At 38.4% G+C, this 16,280-nt stretch overlaps 1 protein-coding gene across 1 annotated transcript in view; it reads left to right on the forward strand.

Moving 5' to 3' along the window:
• Nucleotides 1-11,419: 11,419 nt before the first annotated feature.
• Nucleotides 11,420-16,280, forward strand: part of LOC106109828 — a 55,320-nt gene continuing 50,459 nt past the window's right edge. Inside the window, exon 1 of the mRNA XM_013291452.1 lies at nucleotides 11,420-11,537. Within this exon, the coding sequence (XP_013146906.1) occupies nucleotides 11,500-11,537 (38 nt within the window). The 5' untranslated portion in view covers nucleotides 11,420-11,499. The remainder of the gene's footprint in view (nucleotides 11,538-16,280) is intronic.

Raw genomic sequence — 16,280 nt, forward strand, 5'->3', positions numbered from 1 at the left:
TGTTGAAAATAAGGAATTAGTCTTCAATATAATAAAAAACTAAGCATGCAGACGAATTGAGTATCTCTTCCTTTTATGTAGTGTGTTAAAAAGTGCCGAGCCACAGCTCTACGGTTCTACGTCTAACAAGAGCTGCTCCACGTAGCAAATTATTACAGCGATGAATCCGTCAATTCGAGCACAGCGATCACAAGGTGCCGAATAAAATATTGCTATTATCATTTTTCCCACTCGAGCACCTCTGAACTGAATTATTCAGACGTAAGTTGCAGAATAAAGAATTTGAAAACATAATGAACTTAGCTTATAGTCTATTCACCTTCAATTGTATTTTTATTTAGATGAAATGAATGCTTCATGTAAAGCGAGGCAAGGAAAATATCAATACTACACGTGCCCGAGTCATTCAACTTTAGCGATCTTTTGAATATTTGAAGAGGGAGCAAGGCAAATAGTAAACTGACTGTAAATAGGTACGCGAATAGAAGGTCACGCATATTGTAGCTCTGAAACCGATGTGTGGCATTTTTTGTTTAAAATAATTCTGTTTAAAAGAGCAGCGAATTGATTTTTATTAGTTTCATGTTTATTACTAGCGATCGCCTATTGGTTGAAATTCGATCATAATTTTTCATATTCAATAAGACCAAAGAGAACATGCTCATTAATGTTCATAATTAAATAGCTTTCGCCCGCGACTGCGTCCGCGTGGGATTAAAAAAACACAAAAGTGAGTAGCCTATGTGTTCTTCCAGACTATCCTCTAAATCTATACCCAATTTCGTCAAAATTGGTCCAGCCATTAAGGCTACAAATTCTAACACACATCCATCCATTGATTAAAACTTTCGCATTTATAATATTAAGTAAGAAAGTAAGATTTAATTCGGGCATTAGCTTATCTAATATTTGTTTTAATAACATTGATGCATATTGATTTAAACAGCTACAACAATTATTCTGCACATCTACTTTAACTGTGTCAAATTTCATGGTCATGTTCTTAAAAATTCGATATTTATTAAAAGATTTCGCTCTACGTTTAATAGGTATGTATCCTAATAGATTACGTAAAACAATACGTAGACATACATTATATTCTTCTAACATTTCATTAAACTCTTCGATGTCGCCGTATGTAGCAACATAATGTCTTCCATTTTGCATTATAGTTCCAAGACGACTGACGACTGTGCGAACAAGATTTATGTAAGTCACCTGAATTTATTATAGGTTCATCGAACATTTTGGCATAACATTACATTTATTTGAAAGTACTTTGTTATAGGTAGGAATCGCGTCTGACTAGGCGAGTGGTGCGAGTGGGGCCGGCCGCGAGACAGATGTGAACCGAATGAAGTCCGACGGTCGAAGGTTGCGGCGATCTCTGGGGCCAAAACAAACGGCATGTGGTCGCGCGTACTCGACAAAAATTCGACATCGTTCGCACAAGAATGCACAGTGCGTCTATAATTAGAGGTCGGTGGAGCGCGGGGAGCAGCGGGGGCGGCGGCGGCGTCTGGTGTCGGTCTGCCGGGCCTGCCACCGATCACCGAAATAGCTTCTCCAGCTGGCGATACCTGGCCACGTGGTGCAGACTCACCACTTGTCCACTTCATCTTCAGATGCCATTGGCCAAAATATTATGTGAATAGCGCGGTTTACCTTATACTTTCTTCTGACCAAGCTAGTTGCGGGAGAAATACTATATACATTGATATAGACTATAAAATAATTTGCAATACAATGCTAGTTCAATAGGGTCTAATATATTAGATACCTATATCTACTTGGAATAAGTACACTTATTTTTTGTCTTCTGCATGTAATTGCGGCATGAGAGAAATCGTAAAACGTAGTCATAAACAACGGTAAAATATGAACGTGTAAGTATTACGCGAACGAGATATAAGCATGTATGAACCACGAAAGTGGAAATTGGTGATCACTGCCCATCATTGTGGTTTTCTGATGATAAAGATATTATTCAATGTATAAGTTTTAACGTGACTTTCCTTTGCGTAATCCGTTCGCGTTCCCTTTCTTCGAATAGTTCAATACTACGACCACACAAAAGACAAGCGTGAAGATAAAGCAATACTAACTACATTTTGTCCGATGAGTGAGCGAGCCAGTGGCCTAACTTTAGTCCTCTTTCCGCTTGAATCCTACTTGTACGAGGAAAGGACCGCAAGGGGAATTGGATTTGGCGTTAATGGGACGCGTAGGGAGGGGAAATATGTTGTTTGTTACAATTGTGAATAAGAGGGCAGTGTTTGATAAAATATTATAGTAACTGGGTCCGTCCCTTTATCGAATGATGTGGGGTTGGGAGGTTGAATAGGGCGACAGGAGGGACGCTGCGACGTCTGTCTAGACGGAGTGTAATTAGGAAGGTGAGCGCGTAGGCAGCGACATGGCGCGGGCGGTGCGGCGTTGTGGCGTGCGGTGTGCGGCGTGCGGCGTGCCGCGGCACTTGCGTCATATTCTAATTAATAGTATAACAGGTAAATTGTCCCTGTCGCGGTACCGGTGTATATTCTCTTTGAACGCATTACGCTGAGGAGGAAACTAGTCACTCCGGCGAGTTGGCTTTGTCTATCTACTGAAATTAGGTTAAATTGTCGAGATTGGGGTGGCATGGAGTTCAAGAATGGGGACTGACCAATTTATGGATTTTTAATTTCATGGCTAACCTTATATTTTTAACACTATAGTGTAAACAGCTCTCACAGACACAAGGTGGACAGAGGAATTTGGTTTTCCAATGTTCTTCTTTGCTTGCAATTTTTCATAGCTCATAGCTCGTAGTCGATTAGAATAGGTTATAAAAATATTGATCACAAAAATGATATTGAATCACTTACCATGAAACAACTCAGCAAACAAAAATGATGTACACTTAAATTAACAATACCACATAATAACAATGCTTCCATCTATACTTTTAAATGCGATTATGTTATTGTAAACACTATTTAAAACGTACTGATTATATGAGTAATCACTTATTTTTTTAATCGTCTCGAATAAATTGACGCATGTCAAATTTCAAAATAATGTCAGAATTTTCTGCACAGTGTTGCAACTATGAAAACGGTATTTAAAACCGTAACTTTCAGCTCTATTTAACTGCTAAATTAGTTTAAAAAATCAACACTCTATTTATTTATAAAAAACTATTAAGTGAAGAATGCATGAACCTCATGAATGAATGCATGTGACTAGTTTTGTCAATTATACCATAATTAGCTACTCTTAATAAAATGATTGCAATTTTATCTGGTTATATGCCTATTTGAATATTCCATTTTAAAGCACTCATACAATATTTCAAGGTATTAATTGTGCGAAAACAATATTGACTTTATTTATGTTTTGCCGGTAGTGGTACATCTGGGTACGTAACTATTTAAGAAGTTCCAAAAGCCGGAAACACTCGAAATGTCATTTAACTCGCTACGAATAAAATATAATTATTGTTTCCCGCGTGATTTTACACAAAACGTTTTACTACATTATGTGATCAATATTCGGTTCAGATCGTACGGGTTCGCCACATTCAGTGGTAAACATATAGTTTAAATTTCGCGATTCGGGTTAATGCGGGTAACCAGGTGCATTTTTATTCTCACGCATTAGTGGGTAGTTTTGGATTCCTCTCCAGTACGGTCGGGCGAAAGCAACCAAGCGAGTCGATTGGTGTGTGTCATCGTTCAAATTGCGCGCGTTTGTTCAAAGGTCATTGAAAGTGGTTGCTTGTTCGTCAACGGAAAAGTGTCATTTTTGTTTTCGAACGGGGACGCTTTGAACTTCGTTTTCGCATGTGGGAATAACAACAGCGTATACGGGTGCATCTGCAGGTAGCATCGCTGGCGTTTATAGACTTGACAGAACTAAACTTGAATCGATTGACACCGACAGAGACCAGGCACCTGCAGGTTTTTGGCGGGCATCGATTAGGTAAGTGCCATTATATCTTACATCATCCCCTTGTTTACAATATTATGCCCTCCGGCAAGGGTGGTTTAATTGGAGTTTGTGTCGTGGGTCCCTGAATTTAAACATAACAACCAACATTCTTCAAGATCAGACAGAGAGAGAGAGAGAGAGATCAAATGCTTAAACAGATAAGTTTGAAGATTACTTAACACTCATCCACTTGCCCTTATCCCTTACGGAGGGTCGGCACACTATCACTAACACTATCCTATTATTTTAAATTACAAAATTATTTCGCTATTTGGTTTATGTGCAAGAGCTTATTTTCGTTCACTGATAATATACTTATGTAGTATAGTTGGGTATTGTATACCTATCTTGGGGTAGAGGTTTAGAATTCGACCATTCGATTATAATCTTAGATCCATATCCTTGCATAAGCTTTTGTTAGAAATATGAATAAGCATACTTCTTTTAATAAATGCAATATATCAATAAACACACATATGAGCTGTTGATGTTGATGATTTTAGTCACAACTTTTTATGGATATTAATGTGATTATCTATATTCATTCTCTTTCCTATCTATGGTCAATCACAACGCGAAACTAAATTTTAACAAATATTTTTATCTAAATAATTTCAACGTTGTTTGTAGAAACATTTTAGTGCATGTACATGTGTTGTTACCCACAGTAGTTGACACTTATTACCACGTGTAATTGTCAGGCGAAATGGCACATTGCATCAAGGGCTGGCTGGTCTTCCGTCCGGTTTAAGTATAGTCTGTGGATGTTGTTGTTAATATTAGGGTTGTTTGTCAACGTCGCGTGGTGCCGATGCGCGCCGCCGGGTGGTGTTCTATTATCTATAAATAAATAATATGGCTAGCTGTGGGTAGCGTTAGCATTAGTACAAAGTGTATACTAACTATGTACATTTACTTGGTCTTTCGACTTCAATTCATTGTTTTGTTTGTTGTTTTGCTGTTAAGTTGATGGTAGCTTCAAACTTCGTAGAGTAATAATCGGCTAACAAATCTTAAAGTATGTACGGCCAATTCATGTGTAAACTCCAAAGTAATGTCTCCCAATCAAACCAATGTAACATGTTGAAATTTTTGAACGTCACACTCAGGCACTCCACTTGTGTCGCGTCATCCTCTATTCGACAGAGGATATCCGTTCAATGTGATGAAAAAGTGTCATCGATGGCCCCCATAACTTTATAACTCTTGACATAATGCGTGCTCTGTATGTTCTTTAGACTATACTAGTGTTATGTTTAAAAATAGTAAGTTTAAATAAATTTATTTGTACTTTAAGTACAAGAAACGTACGTAGGAAGGATAATATGTGACAGATTGTGTAAAGAGAAAATAAGGTGAAGAATAATTTAATTTTCACTAGAGTGGAATGTCAAACATTCTATTAAAGTACGAGTAGGTAAGACCGATGCAGGAGATGGGATGCTCCCATAATAGGGGGCGCGTGTCTGTAAGAATAACCGCGGTTATTTCTATCGGCCGCGTTCGCTCAACAAACATACATCCTTTGCGTAAAACAACATTGTTGTGCACCCGAGCCCGAGTGTACCACATACCCAGTACGACAAACATATTAACTAATATCATATTATACAATTTGAACATTACAATGTTAAGGGAAAGAAACATACTTAGGCTACATTTGAATAAGAAACATTAAACATTTAAATAGTGTTACATTAAAATATGCCTTTAATTAACACTTTTCAAGAAAACATTCTATTTTATTATTTTGACGTGTATTGCCAATGGTAAATATACACACAAAATATGTAAAATACTAGTATTTTATGAAAATGAATAAGACATAAATTTTTTATTTAAACGCGGTGAGTATAAAAAAATATTAGCAGAGTCGTAGTTGGTCATAGTCATTCATATTCAACGCCAAAACAAGTATTAGTACGGCCTAGGCAATAAGGTAGAGTTTTTTGCATTCCGCGTGGCGTCGCACTTCGTTGCGTGGCGCGGCGCTGCGGCGGTCGGCACGCAGCAAGAATGTCACGGCTGGACCTCGACCGTTTTGGCGCAACAGACGTGTGTCCGAGTCCGACTGGAGCGCTTAAGGTTGGGGCACAAGGAGACACTTTCACCTTGCGTCACATGCTCATCTACTCGGCTATATTTCCCTGTCATTTTCGCGCGCACGCGCGCGAGTGCGCAAGCGCGGTCTCAATTGTTTTCGTCGTGTTTCGCGGGTTATTTCGGGCGCGTGCGGCGGCGCGTGCTCCGGCGAAGCGGTGCGAGCTGTGCGCGCACGTCGCGCTGTCGCTGTCCGCAAGCATTACCACTACCACATCACACCACAATCTACTGTAGATTACTCATCTACTCATAAGATATATGGATAATTCGGAGACATATCCGGTTTGTCTAAGAGGACGATAAGAATCGGTTTACATCTTTGTATTGTCTTATTGATTACGGCAACACGTCGCAATTAATATAATCTATCCTCTAGCAATGGCAATAAAACTATTATACGAGATGATAAATCGTCTAGTTCAACTGGTGTTATATGTTAAATAAATTAAAATTCTCAAAATATTTTAATATTATCTGTGTTATAATGTTATGCACATTATAAAAAGCCTGCTCCTCACATATATGTTTTTAATGATATTGTGAAAAGTTTTCTAACGGCTATAACCGGCAAGCAAAAGTAGCACCGAGGCATGACATAAAGTGGTAGACATCCGCAGGATATGGTCGGCCTGGCGGGTCGCGGACATGCACGCAGAGGTATCCTCGAATGGTATCTGGTGTGGTGAAAGTAAGTCATCAGATTGCCTGCCCACGTTTCTAGTCCTCACGTGTTAAATAGCGACACTACCGTTTTATTTTGGGATACGTAGCAAGTTTATTTATGTATATTAAATTAGGCAGTAAATTTAAATTTTACTGCGACATAAAAATCAGGGCACATCCTTTCGATGATAGTTTAATACAAACTTGAAAAATAACGTAAAATTTTGATTTTAACCTGCATGATAGCTTTACATATTTAAATTTCTGGTTGATGGCGTTATAACTAAATAACAAAGGGGAACCCCTCATCCTTTTTATTGTTAACGTGCTCATGTAGTCGCCTTCTTTGTGAATTATTGTTTAATCCAAGTTCTACTACATAAAGTCATGAAATAATTATCAAACTCAAAAGATGGTTACGTGAACCGCTTCAGACAATCAATAAAATCGTGTGAAGAAAAGCCAATATTCCATTGAGATTAAAATTCACAATCTTACAGCATAAAGTAGTTATGTATTTCTACATATCGCTCTTATATAAGAGCTGCAATGGCGTTGACAACGACAATAAAAATTTACGAACACAAGTTCACAATATGGTGATTATTCATGTATGTGTATTTTTATTCTGTTTCATCAAATAATACTATTCAGGAGGCCATGAACTTTTGACTCTGAGCATAGGCGCAGGCATAATTTCATTGTCTATTTGCTATACGTCAATGTCATATATATATTTCCTTTATCATTCATTGGTTCAATATTTTTTAGAAAACATTTAATTAATGTTAGGCTAAATTCACAAAATGATAATGTGTTTTGGAGAGTAGTGCGATGCGAGGCATCAGAGGGCAGAGCGGGGCGCGCGGCGTGTCGCTGGAGGCCGCGCTCGGCCGATGGCCCCGCGACCTATTTCCCCCGCCCTCCCCGCCCTACCCTCTCTCATCCTTTATCTCACTGATAACACAGACTCTCGGAGCAAATACCTAACATTTCGATGGCTGCCTCTTATTTACAGTAAGTCTACTGCCCTACAATACATTCTACATTTCCCATTTAATAAAATCATTAAAAGAAAAGTGATAACAACATTTCGTACATGCAAACTTTTACAATGTTTCCCCAATGGCGGATGCGCTACGTTACATCAAAAGTTAATTTCGCATAGTTGTGATGATCCCATATTTCGTTTATAACATCAAGGTTGAATGTTTATATCAAAAAAGTAAGTCTAAATCTCAGAATTTCCAGATTATCTTTAGTTACCTACGTAGATTACGGAAGCAAGTTTAAAAAGTTGCGCGAATCGCAATAGCTTCGGCGGTATGCGATCAATAAGAGAGCGAACGGGCGGGTCGGTTAGGGTCGTCGGGTTAGATAGGTGTTTGGCAAAGAGCAATGGGACAAAGCCTATGGTGGCGAGCCGGTCGCCAGGCGTAAGGCGCGAGGCGCGCGTCGCGGCGCGATCGTCGACCCGCCGTCTCAAGGCCGCTCTTACACGTGCCACCGGGCTTCCTGCCGCCGCCATAACAAACCTCTCCCCACCCCGCGCCTCACCCTCCTTGCCCCGTACCCCGTGTGCCCACCCTTGCCTTCCCAACTACGCAAAAACTCCCTAATATTCGATTCTTAGTAGCCCGCTTGAGGTTTCCTCGAGACAATTGCGAATATTGATTCGAAAGGACAAGATGTGTCGAGGAAGATATTATAACTCCACTCCGAAAATTTGATAAAAAAGAATCTATCCCGATTTGTCATAAATATTTCATTTTATGTTGTTTTTAAATAGAAGGATGTAGTTATCTACACTCATTATAAGTAAATAATTTGCATCACGTGTTTTTTTATTTAAAATTACGTTTATGGATGTTTTACTGTACTGTTTATAGGAAACGTATGTATGACCTTTTATGGATGGAATGTTTAACTTCGAAACGAGAGTCCATTTTCTAAATATTTTATACTGTAAATAACAGGAAGGAAATGTATCTAAACAATAGGTCTCCGGTCTTTTTTGGACTCACTTGTGTTCGGATTGGGTATCTAGGTTATAAATGGTATAACGTATAAAAATGTTTTACCTTTATCATTATCACATTATCATATCAATATAGCCAGGCCGACGGTGGTATACTTACATATTTTTTCGTTAAACCAGTTTATCGAACTACTACCAATATGGGCGTTGCCTGCCGATGATCAAGACACCTAGGCGTAGGCTAGACCTGGAGTGCTACCATTGACATGATCTTAGTCGAAGTTTTACATCTATTTTTTATTTTTCGACTATCTAGAGGGGTGGAGGGCAACTGTTTAGCTTAACAAAAATAGTAATGTTCAAAGTGTGGGTAACATTAAAACAGACCTTGATTGTTCACATTACGTCTAAACTGTATGAAGGGACCCGGGTACCTCGTCACTCTAATAAAGGTGTTTTATTTGTCACTCACATAAGGGTTAATAGTATTATTTCGAGTTCACTTGGATTGAAAACCATATGTTCTGCATTTTTCATAGTACATATGCCTTCCAGGGAATACTTTTTTTAGTATTCGTATTTCAACTATTTACTATTTATTGAAACCGATAGATAAGAACTATTTTTGTTCATTCCTTTTGATTTCTCGTCTATAAGTAATATATATTTTAACCATTAGAGCTAGAGTCAGGCCAGATTTTTTTTTTAATTAAGGATCGATAATACATAAGATTTATTGACTTGATTCGATCGATTTTTTATTATGAACAGCGATTATTATTTCAATATTTCAATGTATATGTTACTGTAAAAGCACAGATTGCGATAAATCTTAATATTTGGGGATAAAAACTAGCTTACTCTAAATCAAAATGTTTTTCGGATTTCCATATCGAGTATTATAGTTTAAACAGTCCTAGAATATCTTAGATGTTACCGGTAAGTAATAGGATTGACCGACGTTCGTGCTTTTACAGTAACATACACATGCATAATTCGTAAAGACGACCTTGTAAGCGCGGTTGACGTCGTGAGTCATTTAAAAATTATTTTCTTGTACTACATGCTCAGAAGTAGTATTTGAAGCTAAGTTTAGCTTGTACTGATAATAGATTCGAACCCTTACCATAGTTACACATCTTTACAAGAACAAAATGGTAGATGCCATCAACGGTGTGAAGTAGTAATAATTCCGTGTTTCGTTTGCGTATCGGAAGCCTAAGTCCTCTTTTCGTTTCCAACCTTTTCTTATAAGAAAAGGATGGGAATGGGAAGTGGATTTAACTGATGTGGTATGACATAGGAAAGGGAAATATCCTCTTTCTGTACATTCTTTTTTCCGTCGATTAGATAGGCAACGCATTTGCTTATGCTGCTCATCCAGCGGCGGCTTCGCTATTTCGACGAATTCGCAGGTCGCTTGCCACCTTATGATATAAAAAAGTATATACGAGTATGATCTAGCCTGAGACTACTGTTGCTATTTAAATATGGCTGAGTTTGATCCTCAGGGTCCCGGTAAAAAGACATCTAGGCTCCGTATTTTGCTTTATAGACTTGTAGCATATTAAATCGAAGCAATAAAATTTGATAATTTGTAGAGATAAATGTAAACCTACCAGTATTACTACTTCAAAATATATGACTCTATTCTTAAACCATTGTTGAAGAGTATAGGGTAATAAGGGACTTCGCCAGCGCGGAATATAAAAAAAAGTAGCCTGTAACACTTCCGCATCCATCAACTACTTTCTCGTCAAACTCCCGACAGAATCACTTTTGCCATACCACAGATAAATGCGGCCTTGAGGACACAAACAAAGAAAAGTAAGATTTGGTTTTTAGTTATTCGTAAATGCACAATGTTCAAGAAATACGAGTTTTATCCATATTACTATATACAGGCACTCCAATTTTATTATATGTATAGATTAAAATTGTATATTTGCAAAATAAATGTATAAACATTGAAAGGATTTATAGTCTTTAATTTAATTTCATCATAAGTAATCTCCAGAATAGATTGTTTCAATTTTGTACGATACAATATTTCTCAACATGTGACGTAATTTAATTGATTATGTTTTGATTGACAAATGGGTTACACTTCGCAAGTCCTTGTTACCTAGTGGCCGAAATTGACTTATCAACCGCAAACGACAATCTTGTGTTCACAATACATAATTAATATACTACGCGATTATTATCATTTTTTATTATTATAATAAGGAGATAAAAATACTTGTCAGTAAATGGTGACACTGGACTTACCTACAACTAGCAAAGCAAAAAAGTTCAAAGTTTTTATTGTTGTAAATTATGCACTTATAACATTTCGTTGTTTACCTTTGTTCAGGTTGAAGTTTGATAGTTAGATTAATATTAACAAATATGTAATATCTTTGTCAAGAAAAGTAATAGAACCTTATCTATATTAACTGAAGCAGATATTTAAAATCATTAAGTTCCACCTCAGCTATACCAATTTTAAAATGAACACACTGCAAATAAACTGTTACCTAATAAACAAGTGTTTCCACACATATGGTTATCCGTGTTATCTTCATATTTCTCTCTTTAGATTTTATATTCACAAATGTTATCAGATAAAAAAAATATTTACTAAACATGTGCGTGAAATGTAACGCAGTTCTCGCGATGCACGCCACACACGTGGACCAGGTCAATAAAATACAAGTGTTAACTTCTTGTTATAATTGTGGAGGCAGCGAGCAATTAATTGCCTCAAGTGGTGTGAGTGACACGATGACTTTTGTGTGTGAATGTCATTAGTATTAAGCTGTTGTTTTGGTAAACAAGAGTACGTATGCATTTTTTAATGATTACAATAACTGTCGTAAGTAAAAATCGACGAGAAAAGTACGATAAAATAATAATGAGATATGTATGTCCATTGCTATTTAAAGGCTTTAGTTCTATTCCAACTTTTTTTTAAATAATGGTCAATTTTTGAAATATCGATTAGGAAAAGGTCTACCTGGTGAATTACTTTTCTTGTTTTTTTATTTATTATTAGGCGGCTCTTTTCTGCCCTCTTGTTCCTCTAGCAAAATTTTATTTAAACTTGGGATTCTCTTTCATTTCTTGAAAAGCTTGATAATGTACTGAGGGGTCTATAATGAAAAATTATTCTCAGACTACGAGAAGACAGTCTGATGTTTCTGGCTATTACATGTGCATTTGCCTTAATGTGGCAGAATCATAAAATAATTTACAGATTAATTAATTTCCACGACGTACGTGGCGATGACGATGTGTTTCACTGTTGACGGACAGCGCACTCTATAGGTCATAATAATTGCAAAGATGGCAACAATCGTAATTAATACTTATTTTAAGATTCGTTAAACATCTGTAACTGCAGTTTAGTAGCTTTTGGTACACCGCAAACGTCACAACTATGTTTCTACATGGAGTTTGTTTAGTTTACTTCTACACGTATAAAAAAGGTTATCTTATAAATAACAAACAGGAGACACATTGTTTTGTCTCGATGATAAAGTAAAGATCAATATTATGCTTACAAAAAAACTTCACTGCTTTTCGTCTATAAAATATGGAAGCAAAAATGTTTGAGTTCTTAAAGAGGCTTTTTAAATGTACGTAGGTTTTGACATTATATGGAATTGCAAATTGCAATACATGCTCATTTTTGTTACGATCATAAATTAATAGACAGTAGTTAATAATTACCACATAATAAATAAATTGTTATTATTTTTTAACCAATTGATAATGTCACTGGCGAAAACCACACAGAACACACCTAGAAACTAGATAAAATTAAAGAAGAAATAATTCATTAAAGTAATACTAATATAAAACCATTTCATGTTGTGTGTGAATGCCATTCACGTGCTTGCGGGCTGATTAGCAAAACATTTGACACGGACACATCTTACTGTTCATTATTTTTGATATTTATATCACTTCTCCCTCTTATCGTTGCTCGTCGTACGTTAATTGTTACTGTGACCTATCTGCGTGACACAAAGACAGTTCTATAAAATTCTCAGAAACGTAATAACATTCGTTGATATCGATGTGATATGAATATACGCGTATGTTCAGCCGCAGGGAGTGTGTGGTGTAAATTTGTGGAGGTACTTAACGGGGGAAGGGTGGCAGGGGGTGTAAAACTTTAGAGCGGTAGAACCTTCGCTACGATAACCTAGATGCAAACGCCCTACGGCACTGCGGTCTCTGCAGTGTTACATTTTTGATAAATTTTATACAAAATATGATCGTACTTTTTTCTTTAAGAATATCGCTACTTCGTAAATCATGACCGTAAGCTAGACGGACGGAGGCAGCTGAGGTCCGTATCGATTTTGAATATGACGTCTTATCGTGGGTTTTCTATTTTGTCAGAGAGACGGAGAGGGATGACAACAGTTTTTGTACGTGTGTTTCATTTGAACTTTAGGCAATTGATTTAAGTTGAAGCATTTTATATAAATGATTCATTAATTCTACGAGTTGATCAAATTGTTGTAGGTATTCCGTTATCATAATCTATGTTTTGTAGTAAGTAAATCAACTAATATTGTCTGTTTATGTCTGTATTACGATGGGTAATTAAATCATTTCTGTCTACAATCTCTATACTACTTACTATCAATGTAATGTGTATTTTTAATAGTTCACAATATTTACCATTTAATAATGCTTTGAATTCAAGTCCGTACAAATTGTGTTTGTTTTGTGTATTTTTAACATGTGCAAACAACATGTTAATTGTTTGTTATTAACAAAGCAATTGTAGCGGTTTCGTTATAATTTGTAGGTTTTATGGAAAAAATATATATGAAATAAGATAACTTTCTTATATTTATTCTAAAAGTCGGTCATATTTCCCTTACGAACTTATAAAAATGTAGGGCAATGAATCCGAGTGGGTTGTTTATAGTTTACCACACGTAACTCGCACACTCACTCACGTGCAGCTGTAGGCGCAGCGTCTGTTGAAGAGTGCGCCCAGTTCTGTGACAAATCGAGGGTAAGAGGTTAGGATGAATGAAGCGCCAAGCTGTCACAGGTAAACTGTCATCGTTGCGAAGGCATAGTGTTATAGGAACAACATATTATTTAAAATATCGCATTCTATGTACTGTTCTAAGGTAGTTTTGTAGGGTTGAGTGGCGAGCAAAGGGTAGAGACCGCGAGGGGTGCAGCATTACATACTGACCGGTGAGCGCGGGCGGGTCGGCCGCGGGCGGCGGCAGTTCGGTGGTGTTGGATGGTGGCGGCGCGCTCGCGCAAGCGGGCGCCTCGGGCGCATCTTCCGCACCGCGCGCGGAGGGCGCGGGAAGCGCGTGGGGCGCGGGGGGCGGCGGCTCGCCGGGGGGAGCGCAGAGCGCGACCAGCCGCAGCAGCGCCACGCACCACCAGAGCACGGCGGCCAGCGCGCGGGCAGCGCGCCCGACGCGGCCCGGGGCCTCCTCGCGACCGAAATACGCGCACCGTGGAGCTGCGCACCGGTTCGCGAGCTCCTCACTCAGCTAGCAGACGACAGGCATGCGGCGGACGCTGCAGGACGCGGGTGCGCGCGCGCGGCCTCACGGCGACTGCGCCGGCGCCGCCGACCGCTCACGACCGCGCCCGAACACTATTTCGGGAGCGACGCTCCGCGCCACCGCCGCCCGCCCGCCGCACGCTGCCAATTTTACGCGAAATTGCGGGCGGGCGGTGATGCGATATGTACCGTAGACCGCGGCACCGGCGACGAGGCCGCCCGGCTCTCTTAAGGGGAGAAAGTTTTTTCATTGAGAGGGCCCAGGGCAAGCGGACCCGCGCCGCGCGTGCCGCTCTCCACTCGAAATAGTCGCCCCGCGCCGGCACAGCGCAGCGCGGCCCGTGTCAATAGCTACAATGTCGCACCGATTGGCAAAGGAACAGAGACTCGCACTATCTCACTGTCTCGCGCGCTGTGTTGTGAATTCTTATGCACGGTTTAAATTTAGACGTAAAATTATTTCTGATATAGATAGGTGTTTGACATTACGTTGAACTCGTACGCTGGGAAGCTCCACCTGTATAAATACTCTGCTCTGCCTCTGGCTGTATCTGCGACTATTTTGTGCAAATAACAAAATTAATTTAGGTAAATATCTATACCGCACGTTATCAGTTGTTTCTGCTAATATGAAAAATCAAAAACCCGACTGACTGTATGAAATTGAGACCAGGGGAAACATATAAATCGAATAACATTTCACACGTTAAAATTAATGAAGTGTTTGTTCTTTGGAAGGTTATGACACACACAGTGAAAGATGTCACAATATGTTTTTTATATCGCAAGGTAGCAAACGAGCATGCGGCCACTTGAATCCGACAAAATGGCGAAGCAACAGCTGCCCATAGACATCCGCATTTGCAGACGCGTTGCTTATCCTTAATCGACGGAGGAGAAGATGCATAAAAAGAGGATATTTCCTGTTCTTAAGCGTCTCCTCCACCGTCAAATCCACTTTTCCTTTCAATTGTTTCTTCTAAAGAAAGCGGTGGGACGGAAAGGGTACTAAAATAAGGCCTCCGACACCACACTCATCAGACGAAACGCGGAATTGCTCCCACTTCACGCTTCTCTTCTGTGTGGTCGTGGTATTGCACCGGGCGAGCCGGCCCATTAATGCGAAGGTGTTAAAGTGGGCTCTTCCACTTATAAACATCACCTCGTTTTCCGTCACAGTAACAATTGATAAATAAATGTACATAATATAATATTATGCAATTCGAAATCTAAGAACTTATTAGTATACGGCGGGGATCGAACAACTGCGCCAGCATCGCTCTTAATGTGTAAATGCCAACGATTTATCATTAAAAATTGAGAATATGAGTAAGTGAATAAACAATATTCATAACGTTCTGTTATTGTAATAGTTTATTAATAATATACTAAACATAAATAACTAAATTTATCCACCACTTATCTAATCCGAGGCCAATAACAACAATACAAAAAAAAAGTTTGGTGACTTCTTTATAAATCTTTTCCTTTCTGGAGAAAACTTTGCCATGGATAAAAGATCTCTGTTATTCTAATAATTACTACTTACAAAATAAAGAGAACAATTTTCAAGTTATTATCATATTTTTAATAACAAAAAATCTAGCATGAAAATTATGCAAACAGTGTAACTATTCTAGGAACGAAAATCTTGTCGCATTGCCCTCTTTCCCGTTACACGCACAAGATGGCGTTGTAAATGCTTTCCTCTCTTCTTCGTTTGTTACGATAATTTATATTATACTAGCTTTTGATTGCGACTGCCCGCACGGATATAAAAAAAAAACCTTAATAAGTAACCTCCGTATTCAGTCAGACTATGTTCTACTTGTAAACCAAATTTCAGCAAGCACGGTTAAACCGTGCTGAAAATACCTTCTAACATGAATCCACCCATCCATCCATACTTTTGCTAATTCATAAAATTAAGTACGATAATTAACGTAAAGTTTTGTTACCTATTTAGAAAACTTTCAGCAGAAACCAAAGTTTTTCAGGATTGTTTACTGGAAAGGGATTTTAATAAAA

Source organism: Papilio polytes, unplaced genomic scaffold (genome assembly GCF_000836215.1).
Source record: "Papilio polytes unplaced genomic scaffold, Ppol_1.0 DF821067.1, whole genome shotgun sequence".
Taxonomy (NCBI): domain Eukaryota; kingdom Metazoa; phylum Arthropoda; class Insecta; order Lepidoptera; family Papilionidae; genus Papilio; species Papilio polytes.